Source organism: Schistocerca gregaria, chromosome 1 (genome assembly GCF_023897955.1).
Source record: "Schistocerca gregaria isolate iqSchGreg1 chromosome 1, iqSchGreg1.2, whole genome shotgun sequence".
Taxonomy (NCBI): Eukaryota; Metazoa; Arthropoda; class Insecta; order Orthoptera; family Acrididae; genus Schistocerca; species Schistocerca gregaria.
The window spans coordinates 1,072,296,127-1,072,311,622 of NC_064920.1; the positions used below are offsets into that span (position 1 = coordinate 1,072,296,127).

A 15,496-nucleotide genomic window follows, 5' to 3' on the forward strand; every position below is an offset into this window, starting at 1 on the left:
CTTTCCGGATGAAAATGGGCTCCATACAGCTCAACGAGTTCTTCGCCTCAAAGCCATGTGATTTCTACAGTCGCGGAATCGGAAAGATACCCCAGCGTTGACAGACTATCACAAATAGTGACGGAGAATATATTACAGAAGACTAAGTCTCTAGCCGCGCGGATTAGCCGAGCGGTCAAAGGCGCTGCAGTCATGGGCTGTGCGGCTGGTTCCGGCGGAGGTTCGAGTCCTCCTTCGGGCATGGGTGTGTGTGTTTGTCCTAAGGATAATTTAGGTTAAGTAGTGTGTAAGCTTAGGGACTGATGACCGTAGCAGTTAAGTCCCATAATATTCCACACACACATTTGAATAAGTCTCTGTTACGTTTATTGAATTTAAGGAAAAACGCCACGAACTTATGCACCATTCAATATTTTGAAACCATGGTTTATTAAACTGATGATTCGGTAATCTTCACATCTGTCAGTTCAAATGGCTCTGAGCACTATGGGACTCAACTGCTGTGGTCATCAGTCCCCTAGAACTTAGAACTACTTAAACCTAACTAACCTAAGGACATCACACACATCCATGCCCGAGGCAGGATTCGAACCTGCGACCGTAGCAGTCGCACGGTTCCGGACTGCGCACCTAGAACCGCGAGACCACCGCGGCCGGCGCATCTGTCAGTTCTCGCGTCCTTTAAGAATGGAATTATTCCTTTCTTCATGAGGATTCACGGTAACTACAAGGAAACAGCGATAAGTACACTCTGATTGTAAGTTGTTCATTTTATAGGCATCTGAAATTTAGTTTAGAAATATGTTATTTTTTTCCAAAACCCATACCCCCATATTTGCAGAAAAAAAATTGCGCAGCAGTGACCTAACCGACGCGTAAATATAATGTGAAAGACACTATAACAAGCACTATTCACACATAGCATAATCATTTCCGCTCATCGTGCATTGCATTTACACAAATAATGCGACAACATCGTGCGAGGAAATACTCTCCTGTTTATCTCTATTGTTAAAAAAAAATGGCTCTGAGCACTATGGGACTTAACTTCTAAGGTCATCAGTCCCCTAGAACTTAGAACTACTTAAACCTAACTAACCTAAGGAAATCACACACGTCCATGCCCGAGGCAGGATTCGAACCTGCGACCGTAGCGGTCGCGCGGTTCCAGATTGTAGCGCCTAGAACCGCTCGGCCACCCGGCCGGCTTTCTATTGTCATCCTCCCAGTAGTTGTCTTCATCTGGCCTAAATACAAAAACTCATCAATGAGTTAATTGTTAATTTTTACTAATTTTTCAATGTGTTAATTATCCATTGTTTTAGTCATATTATAATTGATTTTCACCTCTACTTTCAGTTAAGTTCTTTCAACCGCTGTTGAAGTTATTATTAATATTCACTAGATGCAAACAGTACCGCATAGTCAATAAAACGAGCTCCGGATATATTCTTTTAATACTTATTTCTTTTCTTTTTTCCAGTTTAAGGCTCTAAACACTTCGCATAATGCTGCTGACAATACTGCTCATTTTTATTATCTTCGAGTTAATAGTATTCTCGGCTCCGTGTAATGTTGTTACGCAGTGTCGATTTGGTGCCATAGAGGCATCTTTTGTACGAATAAATACCGGGGAAAAGAAAAAGGAAACTGGAAGATAGAAGGCAGATAATCGTTTTACAGCCCCTTGAATGACGAGGTCATTAGAGATGGAGCCAAGGTAGGAATAAACAAATATGAGGAAGGAAACTGACAGTGTCCTTCTCAATCTAAACATTATGCCTAAAGCAGTTTTCACCCTACTTCCGAATGCTAGACCCGAGTCACTGCAGACTAACGGGGGTATGAATTTTTAATCTGTGGAGGCGATACGTGAAATAGCACTGTACCGCACTTCACCAAAATTAATTTCATTTATAGTAAATCAGACAGTATGGCCACAGGACCCAAAAGCATGCACGCTATTGTGATAAGAATACTCGTTATAGCGATAATAGTTATTTTCACAGAGAAATACCTGAATAAATAAGTCAATCATTTTTATACATGCTGTGTACAGCGAATAGGTTGCCGGACCTGGTCAGAGACCAGATGTAGCGTTGTTAGCGCCGCAGCGGTTGATGTTGACTAATTTAGTTTCCTCCAAGGCAAGCTCGCAGTGACGATGGGGTCCCAAGATACCAGGAAACACAGTCGAGGCAAGTGCTCCTCACGCGATGTTGTCGCGTTACTTGTATAAACGCTATGCATGATAAGCGGAAATTATTATGCTATGTATGAATAGTAGTCGTTGGTGCCATTCACAGTATGTTTAGCCGATGGTTAGGTCACGGCTGTGCATTCTTTTTTTCAAATGTACTTGCTGCAAGCTAGTCGGACAGAAAGGGAATAATTCTGATGTCAGTATGTTGTACGAGGGAAAGAAAATTTATAAAACTGATTGTACAAAATTCAGGTATGTGCATATTCATCAGAATTCAAATTGTAAATAGCATTTTCTCAAATGCTAGAGTTCAGTAATATTTTGTTTCCGTGTTTCAGTGTAATTGGTAAATTTGGTGATGACAGCAGTAGGAAAATACTTAGCGTTTAAGAACATCTGATGTCTTCCTTGAGCTTCATGCAGGCACTAATTTGGACTTATCAGCTTCAAAATATATTTGTTTTATGAAACTCTTGTAAAGAATCATGCAGAATTAGAACACAGTAGCATTTATAAACATAACACTAGGAACAAAAGCCTCCCTTACCTACACCTCTACCTTCATCTTGCATAGAAAGGAGTAAAGTTTGCATCCATGAATATATTTGATCTCCTTAGCACCTAGCAGATGGTTCCAATAGCAAACTGAAAGAATTTCTGATTGGCAGTTCCTCCTTCATAGAATAATTACTGAATATAGTAGGTACATGGTTCGATTTAACTTGTTAAATCTTATTGTACAATAGTTTAATATCAAAACATCGCGACGTGAATGACTTGTTTGTTGTAATGCTTTCGAAGAAAAATAGTCTTATTACTAAGTCTAATAACACTATCCATTAAATTAGTTTGGACTGATTTCCGTCAATATCGTAGTCTCAGTACTGTTCGGAATAACATCTTCAGAAAACGTGCACATGTAATATTAGATAAGCTCATCACGTCTGCTTAATTTTCTTGGACGTGCTGTCACAAAAATGCTATTGTGTAACAGGCTGCTTAACAATCTTGCAGAATATCCGCAAACATAGATGTAGCTCAGGATTTAAGATTATCAGTAAAATTAGTTAAGTTATAATTTGGTGTTAGCCTTCTCTTATAGCTCAAGCCGGTGAGTAACATTTAGACCCATTTTACACCAAAGTTAGTTTCCTAGGTGTACTATTAACAGCTATAATTCAGTTTTGGAGTCACTTTACGTAAATAGTGGTACATGTGTGGGAGAAGTGCCAACAGATCCACCTACAACACAGAGCAGTGTGTAGTGAAAGTATTAACTCGTATCTTATGATATGGAACACGGTGAAGCTGTGTTAAGTCAGTAGCACGATATGGCAGGGATACTGATTGCATTAGTTTACATTGTTTTGACGATGCGAAATGTTGAAAGTAAGTCTTGTGCAGAAACCGGAGGGTCCCGTGTTGCCAAAAAGAATGAATGGAAAACATCTTTCCGATAAAAATACTTTTACTGTTCCCGATATCAGCATTTAATAAATTGTACGCTTTTGTTAGAAACAATTCTGGAAACATTTTTCCACTCCCATATTAGCATCTGAAATACGTGCTTCCGGAAGAATTCAGAAGCTTTTTACTGTGATGAAAATCTTTATCTTCGCGTTTTTTGGTCACTTGTTTTACCAAAGCGAAAAAAAGTATCCAGAAACCACACATGGGTTTTCTGTCCCAAATTTCGCATCCAGGCGAAGAGTACGAAATGTAGAAATGGAGTATCAGATTGACTAGCGTGGTGTCTTGTTTTGCAAAAAAATTTTGAAGTATTCAAGGTAACTAAGAAAAACTTAGTGATTTGAGTGGAAAATGAAATATTTCACAAACTGTTGCTGTGTAAATGTTAATCTATTTAAGGCCTAGCTATTTTGCACCTAAAAGGTTACATTGGTGTGATATTTAACTGTAAAAAAATTTGAAAGTGTTTCCTTTTACACAAAATAAAGAAAAAATTAAACATCTGATGAACCTTTGAGTGATGCTTGATCAGGTACCAGTTTGAATCTGTTTCCAAATTAATCATTGGTCTCCTTAAGTGCAATTAAATTGTATGGCTAATGATTTGCGTAATAACAAAAACTCTATACGTAAAATAGTTACTCAAACATCATTCAAAGACGAGGTAAATTTTTCTTTACTCTCTCACTTTTAGACAACATTCCACAAAATATGGACTTGTTTTCTCCAGATGTTTGACACAACTGAACCAAAGTTCGTTAGATGACAATTGAGGAGAAAGACATTTATTAGAAGTTTTTCTCCGTCAAATGAGTTCTCTGTCGCGCCGTCTAACAGGTCTTGTCGAGGAATGATGGGTAGTTCGTTCTGATATCGTCGGTCACGTTCGCGGAACAGTTGCACACCTTAGCATTAACTGATCTTCGATTCACTAAACCTACGGTCAAAGTATTTCCATTGTAACAAAAGAAATAACCGATAAATTTGTTTGAAGTGTTTCCCGAGGTAACGTAAGTTTGTTTCAGATCGTAGTTTCTTTCAAGCTTGACTCTGACGAGCTTTTTCGACCACTTCTATCACCCAGATGCGCGCATATTAATGGGTAACCCTACCCAGACGTACGGATAACATCGCAGTTCCTCGCTCCTGCGATCTCCTCGATTCTAAACACTAACAATGCAGAGGTGAGAGTAGACCTTTTGTCACCATGCTTGTGCGAGCGTGGAGGGGCTCAGACCTTAATTTAAAAAAAAAGTCGTCGTGCAACACCCAAACAGTTGACTTAGTTTCCGGTTTGCCGGCATAAAAAAAATTGTCTCCCGTTGCGACGTTGTATACGGATCTTAAATCTCTTTGTTCGAAGTGTTCGGGCTTTCTTCACAAGAATAAAAATTGCCTGCTTTTGACCTTCGATCAAAAGTCGTATGTACTGTAGCGTTCTATATGCTGAAGAGTGCATCTGCCCTAAGTCGAGTAACATTGCGAGTTTGTGCTGGGGCCCACAGGATCGATGTTCTTGGTAACAACCGGTTTTAGTGGACCTTCTCGAAATTTGGCGGTGTCGGAAGCACGACCACACAGAAATTCTGTAAACCATTTGTAAAGTATTTTTTAATGATTTGTCACCAATATTTGGACGACGTTATTTGAAGCAATGTTAGTCCATGCAGTAAATTTTAAAACGATAGACATTACAGCTCAATCACCCAGTTTCAAGAAGGGACGTCGAAAAAATGCGCAGAACTATAGACCTATATCTCTAACGTCAATCAGTTGTAGAATTTTGGAACACGTATTATGTTAGAGTATAATGACTTTTCTGGAGACTAGAAATCTGCTCTGTAGGAATCAGCAAGGGTTTCGAAAAGACGGTCGTGTGAAACCCAGCTCGCGCTGTTCGTCCACGAGACTCAGAGGGCCATACACTCGGGTTCACAGGTAGATGCAGTGTTTCTTGACTTCCGCAAGGCTTTCGATACAGTTCCCCACAGTCGTTTAATGAACAAAGTAAGAGCATACGGGCTATCAGACCAATTGTGTGATTGAGGAGTTCCTAGATAACAGAACGCAGCATGTCTTTCTCAATGGAGAGAAGTCTTTCCGAAGTGATTTCAGGTGTACCGCAGGGGAGTGTCATAGGACCGTTGCTATTCACAATATACATAAATGACCTGGTGGATGACATCGGAAGTTAACTGAGGCTTTTTGCAGATGATGCTGTGGTGTATCGAGAGGTTGCAACAATGGAAAATTGTACTTAAATGCAGGAGGATGTGCAGCGAATTGACGCATGGTGCAGGGAATGGCAATTGAATCTCAATGTAGACAAGTGTAATGTGCTGCGAATACATAGATAGATCCCTTATTTAGCTACAAAATACCGAGTCAGCAAGTGGAAGCAGTTAATTCCATAAATTATCTGGGAGTACACACTAAGAGTGATTTAAAATGGAATGATCATATAAAGCTGATCGTCGCAAAACAGATGTCAGACTGAGATTCATTGGAAGAATCCTAAGGAAATGCATTCCGAAAACAAAGGAAGTAGGTTACAGTACGCTTGTTCGCCCACTGCTTGAATACTGCTCAGCAGTCTGGTATCCATACCAGATAGGGTTGATAGAAGAGATAGAGAAGATCCAGCGGAGAGCAGCGCGCTTCGTTACAGGATCATTTAGTAATCGCGAAAGCGTTATGGACATGATAAACTCCAGTGGAAGACTCTGCAGGAGAGACGCTCAGTAGCTCGGTACGGGCTTTTGTTAAAGTTTCGAGAACATACCTTCACCGAAGTGTCAAGCAGTATATTGGTTCCTCCTACGTATATCTCGCGAAGAGACGAGGATAAAATCAGAGATTAGAGCCCACACAGAGGCATACCGACAATCCTTCTTTCCACGAACAATAAGAGACTGGAATAGAAGGGAGAACCGATAGAGGTACTCAAGGTACCCTCCGGCACACACCGTCAGGTGGCTTGCGGAGTATGGATGTAGGTGTAGATACTGCCTTGATGTGATATTTCCTAAAAACTGAAGACGATCCGATCAGTTTCGGACAGGTGTCGGGTGGCAGTAGCAGAACTGATGTATTTCGAGGGTAATGCTCTTATTACGCTACCCACTTCTTCACACTCGACATGCCATTGTATGCGCGTATATCAGAGGGTACTACAGAGGGTACTATGCTCGTCATTTCTCTTCTTATTCCGTTTGCAATCGGAGCGAAGGGAAAGCCGCTGTCTAAATGCCTCCGTAAGAGTCTTAACTTCTTATCTGAGCAGTCATTACGCGAAATGTCCGCTGGCGGCAGCGGAACCTTTCTGCAACCAGCTGCAATAGCCTGTTCTCTAAAGTTACCCAAGTATTCCGCGGAAAGAAATTATCTTCCCTCTAGGGATTCCCATTTGGGTTCACGAAGCACATGTGACACGCGCGCGATTGAATCTACCGGTAACAAAATCTAGCAATACGCCTCTGAATGGCTTTGATGTCTTCCTTGAATCCGACCAGGCGGGTCGAGCGGAACACAAGAATGGGGTGCACAAATGTTCCACAAGCGTTCTTCTATGTAGGTCAGCCACACTTTACAACTCTCCCAATAAACCGAAGTCGACCATTCGTCTACCATACTTGCTCTTTTTTCATTTCGCTTTGGAACATAGTGCCTAGATAATCGACGTGACTGTCCAGCAGAACGCTTCTAATACTGTGCTCGAATATAACAAGATTCTTTTTGCTAGCAATCTGCACTACCATACACTTTCCTACCATTTACAACACCGAATAGATATTCTGTCAAACTGTATCCTTCTGAAGTTCATCGACGATACTTTCTTGTTATTACAGCGTCATCACCAGACAGATTGCCGCTCACCCAATCAGTCACATGATATATGTATATAGATGTATATAGATAACAGCCGTCCTACCACACTTGGGCGCTCCTGACGATATCCTTGACCTCGCTGTAGAGGACAACTTATTGAATTGTATGTCTTGGAGCCACTCAGATATCTGGGAACCTGTTCTTATGCTCGGACTCTCGTTAAGTCTGCAATGTGACACCGCGTCAAACGCTTTCCGGAAACCTTAGGATATGGAATATACCTGTTGGCCTTTATCCATAATGCGCAAGATATCATGAGAGATTAGGGCAAGATGACTTTTGAATGAGCGACGCTAATTTATTACATTCGAACTTCGAATATGTTCAAGAATTCTGCAACATACTGATGTTAAAGGTATGTCTGTAATTTTGGGGGTCCGTTCTTTTACCTTTACAATAAAGCAGCCAGCTGATGATTGTTCTAGTCTCATGAGACTTTGCGCTGGCCCAGCGATAAAAGGCACTTTAAGGGGCCAATGCCATAGAGAACTCAGTAAAAAAAAAGACTTGGGAATCCCTGGAAACCTGGAGATCTTAGATTTCAGAGGACTTTTCAACGCCAGGGGTATTTATTACTATGTCCATCAACACCGACTAAAAGGAAGGCCTCGGCGGTTGTTCGTGACGTCACGTCAGCTAGGCACGGCGAACGCCAGGTCTGTTGCAGGCATACTCATAATTGTGGGGTCTCCCTCTCTGACACGGAAAATGTAAAGCTATTGGCGGTAGTTGACCGACACACATTGTTCTGAGAGATTTCTGCAATCAATTAATTTTGCAATTCATTACACTTCTTAACAAATAGTGTACTCCTGAACTTAACTTTCCACCTGTTTTAATGATTGACATACAAAAACAACTTCATGGTCCAGCAGCAACAGAATTCGTGCTTCTTTACCTTATTTGTAAATCTGAGGAAGTTACGTTTGTACTGGGTTGCTTTTACAAGAAACTGTAAACATATTGGTGCTTTTCTTTAGGTATCTTGGTTGACTAGGGGGTGAGGAGTACTGAATGTTAATGAAATACCTTGCGATTTTACACGTTAGGGAGGGGAGGGTACAGAAGAGGCAGAAGAGACATACTTGTTTTATCATATAAAATTTTTTCTTAGAAAGTTCCCCCCAGGGGGCTCGCGGTCCTTTCGTGAGTACGTGCGTGGCGAGCACGGGGCCCCGAGCTATTGCAGCCTTCCTTCTTTTTCCGGGCTGCATTTCCTTTCCCTTCCCCTCCTTTCCTGTCCTTCATCCTTCCCTCCGACCTCTCCTCTCCCTCTCTTGGTGTCCCTACTTACGGTGTCCTTCCTTATGTTGGCCCTGCTATTCTCCTGGTTCTGTTGACCTTGCAATTCAGCCTTGTTCTGTAATTCCTTCATCCTTTTGGTATTCTCTGGTCCCCTCTGGGGTTTGACCTCCATCACTAAATTTTCTTCCGTAGTGTGAGCCATTTGGGGAAGAGCACCTTACCTAGTGTCTCCGGCGTGTGCCATCATCATTGATTCCATCGTTTCCTTTACGTCGTTGTTTGACGCTAGGGTCCATAGCCAGCACGGTAGCCAGCCCGTGTGGTGGGGTCGCTATGTACCCTTTTGGTTGAGCCCCCTGAAAACACAGGGATCACACGTCTGATACCTGAGCTGTGACCTCCTCATGTAAGCCTAGGAGTGGTTGCTTGTCGTCCTGGAGCATCGGAACTCCCAGCAATGGCCGCCGTGCCAGACGGCCCTTGCTGTGGCTGGGTGGCGCCCATGAGGAGAGCCCCTGATCGGAGTGGGTGGTATCAGGGCGGACACTATGCTCATGAAACGCATAAGAGTCCACAACTCTGGCCGTTCTCCGGCCGTCTCTTTGACTGGAAAAGATTCTTCACGTGCTGCTTCCACTGCCCCTTCCGCCTTCCCTTCCGTGGCTACCCCCTGGGAGGAGGGCCAAGCTCGTCGGCTGGGGGCGAAACCTTTCCCTCGCTATCTGGTTTGCGCCAGAACTGATGGGGATACTTTTACTCATACGAAACCTATGTTTTTTGTTGAACACATCGAAGACAAGTTTGGCGAGGTGGACTCTATCAGCAAGATGCGGTCTGGGTCGCTGTTGATTAAAACCGCTTCAGCTACCCAGTCTGCAGCTCTCCATGCCTGTACCCATCTTGGTACGATTCCTGTGTCAATTACTCCACACCAGTCCTTGAACATGGTGCAAGGTGTAATTTTCCATAGAGACCTCCTCCTTCAATCTGATGAGGAACTTCGGGACAATCTAAGCCGGCGGGGGGTTCACTTTGTTCGGCGGGTTCAGAGGGGTCCGAAGGACAACCGCGTTGACACTGGTGCCTTTATCTTGGCCTTTGAAGGGGACACCCTCCCTGAGAAGGTCAAGATTATGGTCTATCGGTGTGACGTGAAGCCATACATCCCACCACCTATGCGATGTTTCAAGTGTTTGCGTTTTGGCCACATGTCTTCGCGCTGTTCGCAGGCCCCCCTCTGTGGTGACTGTGGACATCCGTTCCATGAGGGAAGTTCCTGTGTTCCCCCTCCTGTGTGCGTAAATTGTCGTGGAAATCATTCTTCACGGTCACTGGATTGCCCAGTGTATCAGAAAGAGAAAAAGATACAGGAGTATAAGACTCTTGATCGTCTCACCTATACCGAGGCCCGTAAAAAGTATACACGCCTTCATCCAGTGACCCTGACAACTAGTTATGCTTCAGCAGTATCTTCACCCCCTCCTCCTCATTCCTTACCCCAGTCCCGAACCCCTTTCCTCCCCCCTCCCCCTGCGGTTCCCACACCATCCCCCCCGGGCACCGCTTCCTCTCCCCGGCTGGAGAAGTGTCCTGCTTCTTCGGCGTCTGCCGGTCATGGGCGCCCCTCGCGGGATCCCCCTTCCCGGCACCTTCCAGGCCAAAGGTCTGCTGCCACGCGGCCACCACGAGAACCACGGTCTGCGGGCCCTCAGATCGCCCGCTCTCTTTCTGTTCCCGATCTTGCTGTGGCTGGCTCCATTTTGTTGCACAGCCCTCCACGATCCCAAACAGAAAGAAAGAAGAAGCACAAGTCCCGGGACAAGGAGTCTCTGGTATCGCCAGAGGTCTCGTCCCCATCTTCACAACCTAACTCTGACCTGTTATTCATGGATGTCGCCCCCTCCTTGTCGGTGACGGGTGGTGACCCACCGGCATGACTGACATTAGCCTGTTCACCCCCCAATTGACTCATCGTTCTTTGGCTATCCAATGGAACTGTAATGGCTATTACCGTCACCTACCGGAGTTGCAATCCCTTCTTTCGTTTTACTCTGCGGCTTGTGTGGTTCTACAAGAAACTCATTTTACTGGTGGTCACTCACCAACCCTCCGTGGCTTCCGTGCTTTCTGTCGAAATCGGGTCGGCCCCCTACGGGCGTCTGGCGGAGTTTGCACGTTGGTCCGAACGGACATTGCCAGCACGTGGATTCCTCTCCAAACTACATTGGAAGCAGTTGCTGTTACGATCCACCTGGACTCTGGAGTCACAATTTGCAATCTGTATCTCCCTCCTGACAGAACTCCTACACCTGCCTCCTTAAGTGCCCTCCTTCAGCAACTTCCTCCTCCCTTCCTTATACTTGGCGATTTTAATGCACATCATCCCTTATGGGGCAGTGCATTTCCATCTAGTCGGGGTCATCTCATTGACCAGTTTATTACCGACCACGACTTGTGCCTTCTTAACGATGGCTCCCCTACCCATTTCAGTGCCGGTCATGGTAGCTTTTCTGCCATTGATCTTTCTCTCTCTTCTCCCTCCCTCCTCCCTTCCCTAAAATGGTCACCGCACGACGACCTTTGCGATAGTGACCACTTCCCGTTGATTCTCTCGCTCCCTTCCCGCTCCCCCATGGACAGATCACCTCGTTGGTCTTTCCAACGTGCCAATTGGCCTCTGTATACTGCACAGGTCGTTTTTTCTCCCTCATTGTCGGATGGTATTGATGATGTCATACGTGACATGTCTGACGCGATTGTTCACGCTGCTAGCCTTGCTATCCCGCGCTCATCTGGACCATTTCGCCGCCGGCAGGTCCCTTGGTGGAGTTCGGACATTGCCGTTGCCATCCGTGATCGCCGTCGAGCTTTGCAACACCTTAAGAGGCATCCATCCGTTGCCAATCTTATTACCTTTAAACGCCTTCGCGCAAGGGCCCGTTACTTAATCAAACGGAGCAAACGGATGTGTTGGGAACGCTTTGTTTCTTCCCTCGGTTCTGCTGTCCCTCTGTCACGGGTATGGGCTACACTTCGCTCTCTCCAAGGTTGCCATCGGCAGTCTACCCTCCCGGGTCTTCACCTCCCGGATGGCCTTTGCACGGACCCGTTGATTCTCGCGGAACACCTTGCGACCCATTTTGCAACAGCGTCGGCATCAGCCTCCTATCCGGCTGCTTTCCTTCCCCAGAAAGAGCGGGCCGAAGCTTCCACCTTATGTTTTACCCCCAGCCAGTCAGAATCATACAACGACGCTTTTACTGAATGGGAACTTCTTTCCGCACTCTCCTCTTCTCATGATACGGCCCCTGGCCCAGACTTCATTCATAACCAACTGCTTCAACATCTCAGTGCTCCACAACAGCGACATCTTCTCCGGGTATTTAACCGTATTTGGCTCCAGGGTGACTTCCCTTCTCAATGGAGGGATAGCTTCGTGGTTCCCGTCATTAAGCCCGGTAAGAACCCCCTGTTCGTCGACAGCTATCGGCCAATTAGTCTGACGAACGTTGTTTGTAAGTTACTTGAACGGATGGTAGCCCGTCGGCTCACTTGGGTCCTCGAATCTCGGCGTCTGTTGTCCCCTTACCAGTGTGGCTTCCGAGAGGGACGGTCTCCGATCGATCATTTACTTCGCTTGGAATCCGCAGTTCGGCAGGCCTTTTCCCAGCGCCGCCATTTGGTTGCTGTATTTTTCGACCTTCGCAAGGCCTATGATACGGCTTGGCGCCATCATATCTTACTTACACTTCATGAGTGGGGTCTTCGGGGCCCACTCCCGATTTTTATCCGCCAGTTCTTGTTTCATCGTTCGTTTAGGGTTAGGGTTGGTACAGTTTTAAGTTCTCCGCGAACCCAGGAGAATGGCATCCCTCAGGGTTCCGTATTGAGTGTACTTCTGTTCCTCATTGCTATAGATGGAATTGTGGCCTCCGTCGGTCCTTTGGTCACTCCTGCTCTGTATGTGGATGATTTCTGCATTTGGGTTAGTTCCTCTTCGATGGCCGCTGCAGAGCGTCAGCTCCAGGGTGCTATACGGCGTGCCTCTGCATGGACCATCTCACACGGATTTCAGTTTTCTCCTTTAAAATCGCGAGTGGTCCACTTTTGTCGCCGTGTGACAGTCCACCCCAATCCAGAGCTCTATCTCAATGCACAACGATTACCTGTGGTCCCACAGTTTCGTTTCCTTGGCCTTCTTTTCGACAACAAGCTCACTTGGCTGCCTCATATCAGACGCCTGAAGATAGGATGTTTCCGTAAACTAAACGTCCTTCGCTTCCTTGCCCACACCTCTTGGGGTGCTGACCGTTCCACTCTCCTCCACCTTTATCGGGCCTTAGTGTTGTCTCGCTTGGACTATGGTTGTCAAGTTTACGGTTCAGCTGCCCCTTCTACATTGCACCTCTTGGATCCGGTCCACCATCGTGGTATCCGTTTGGCCATTGGTGCCTTCCCGACTAGCCCTGTAGATAGTCTCCTGGTTGAGGCTGGGATCCCCCCCCTTTCCGTTCGGCGCTCCCAGCTTCTGGTTTCGTATGCAATCGCTGTCCGTTCCTCTCCCACTCATCCTTCCTATTCTATCCTGTTCCCTGCCCAAGGAAGTCGCCCACCTGACTCCCGCCCTCGGGCGGGTTTACCGGTTGGGCTCCGCCTAGCGTCTCTTCGCCGTGATTTTCAGCTTCCTTCCTTTTCCTGTATCCCACGTTCCCTCCCCAACACACCTCCTTGGTTAGTTCCTCGGCCCCGAGTTCGGATGGATCTCTGCCGAGGTCCGAAAGATTCCGTTCCCCCGATGGTGTTCCGTTGTTTTTTCCGCCGCATTTTATCTGAGTTTCGGGATGCTGTTGTTTTTTACACTGATGGCTCTAAATCTGCTGATCGTGTGGGCTATGCCTTCACCTCCTCTGTAGGCATGGAAAATCATCTCCTGCCAAATGCATGTGGGGTGTTCACTGCGGAATTGATGGCGGTCTCCCGGGCCCTGGCCTTTATTAAACAGTCCAAGCTCAATCGCGTTTTGTTATGTACAGACTCAATGAGTGGCCTTCAGGCACTTGACCAGTGTTTCTCCCGTCATCCCTTGGTCTCCTCCATCCATGACCATCTCGCTGATCTCCACCATGCTGCTTGTTCTGTTAGCTTCCTTTGGGTCCCTGGCCATGTGGGCATCCAAGGAAATGAGCTTGCTGATCGTTTGGCTGGGGGAGCAGTCACTTACCCCCCATTCCCTGTCACCCCTCCTGTGGCGGATTTACGGCTTCATCTCAAATCCCACTTTGCGCAATCATGGGCTACATCCTGGGAGGCTACCTCCTTGTCTAATAAACTTCGTGCGATTAAGGTGACACCTGTCCCATGGCGTTCTTCCTTACGCCTCTCGCGAAAGGACTCAACCACCCTCTGTCGTCTTCGCATCGGCCATACCAGGCTGACCCATGGTTTTCTTTTGCGTGGTGAGCCACCCCCACTTTGTGGTTGTGGAGCTTTCCAGTCAGTGGCCCACATTTTGGTGGAATGCCCCCTTCTTTTAGCTCTGCGTACTAAGTACAGACTTCCCTGCACTTTACCCTTAATATTAGCAGACGATTCCCGGATGGTTGAACTGGTTCTCAGTATCCTCCGTGAAAGTGGTTTTTATTCTCAGTTTTAAGGATTTTCATCTCCCTCTGGAGTAGGGGCAGGGCGGTGAGGGTTGGGATGTCTCCCACTGTAGGCTATGCTTGGAGATTCCTGACTCCCCTCCCTGGCCATGTTCCTTCTTTTTTCCCTTTTACTGTTTTTATCGCCTTTTAGGTTTGTTTAATCCCTTTTACAATCCGCCCTTTTACACTCTGGCGGTTGAACGCTTTTAAATAGCATGTGGTCTTGCTTGTACTGCTTCACAGGTGGGATATTTCCTCTCTTGAGTTTGCCCATTTACTGACTTCCCTCCTTGTGTTTTTATCATTGACGACACAACTGCACTTTTTTTTTAGCCTTTTACCTTTTACCTTTATCGTTTTTGACTCTTCTGAGCTGTCCCTCTGTCGGAACTGACCGTCTTTGTAACAAGGGACTGATGACCTTGCTGTTTGGTCCCTTCAACCCCAATCAACCAACCAACCATCTTAGAAAGTTTCTCCTTTCAGTTGCAAGAGGGGAATATTTATCTTTTCTAATCTTTAAAAAAGTTTAAGCTCAGAAGTATTTTCGATGTATGAAGCTATTTTGTTTCTCGTTTAGAATTCCTTTCGTTGAAAACGTCTGTAATCTAATATCTAGCAACTGTTGGACATTCACACATGTAAACTAGTTCACATTTCCAGTGATGATGTCAAACGAAAATAGATAAAAAAGAGTTCATTGTAAGGGGATTGGGGTACCAGAATGAGATTTTCACTCTGCAGCGGAGTGTGCGCTGATATGAAACTTCCTGGCAGATTAAAACTGTGTGCCCGACCGAGACTCGAACTCGGGACCTTTGCCTTTCGCGGGCAAGTGCTCTACCAACTGAGCTACCGAAGCACGACTCACGTCCGGTACTCACAGCTTTACTTCTGCCAGTATCCGTCTCCTACCTTCCAAACTTTACAGAAGCTCTTCTGCGAAACTTGCAGAACTAGCACTCCTGAAAGAAAGGATATTGCGGAGACATGGCTTAGCCACAGCCTGGGGGATGTTTCCAGAATGAGATTTTCACTCTGCAGC

The 15,496-nt window shown here is 45.8% G+C and overlaps 1 protein-coding gene across 2 annotated transcripts in view; it reads left to right on the plus strand.

Annotated features, from left to right (window-relative positions):
- Positions 1 to 2,052: 2,052 nt before the first annotated feature.
- The window catches only part of LOC126314434 (putative inorganic phosphate cotransporter), a 133,527-nt gene continuing 120,083 nt past the window's right edge, over positions 2,053 to 15,496 (plus strand). The window contains exon 1 of one of the 2 annotated variants that reach the window (XM_049992442.1): positions 2,053 to 2,198. In XM_049992442.1, coding sequence (XP_049848399.1) covers positions 2,165 to 2,198 — 34 coding nt within the window. In that variant the 5' untranslated portion in view covers positions 2,053 to 2,164. Of the gene's footprint in view, positions 2,456 to 15,496 lie in introns of both variants that reach the window. The other variant, XM_049992441.1, reaches the window with a different exon arrangement.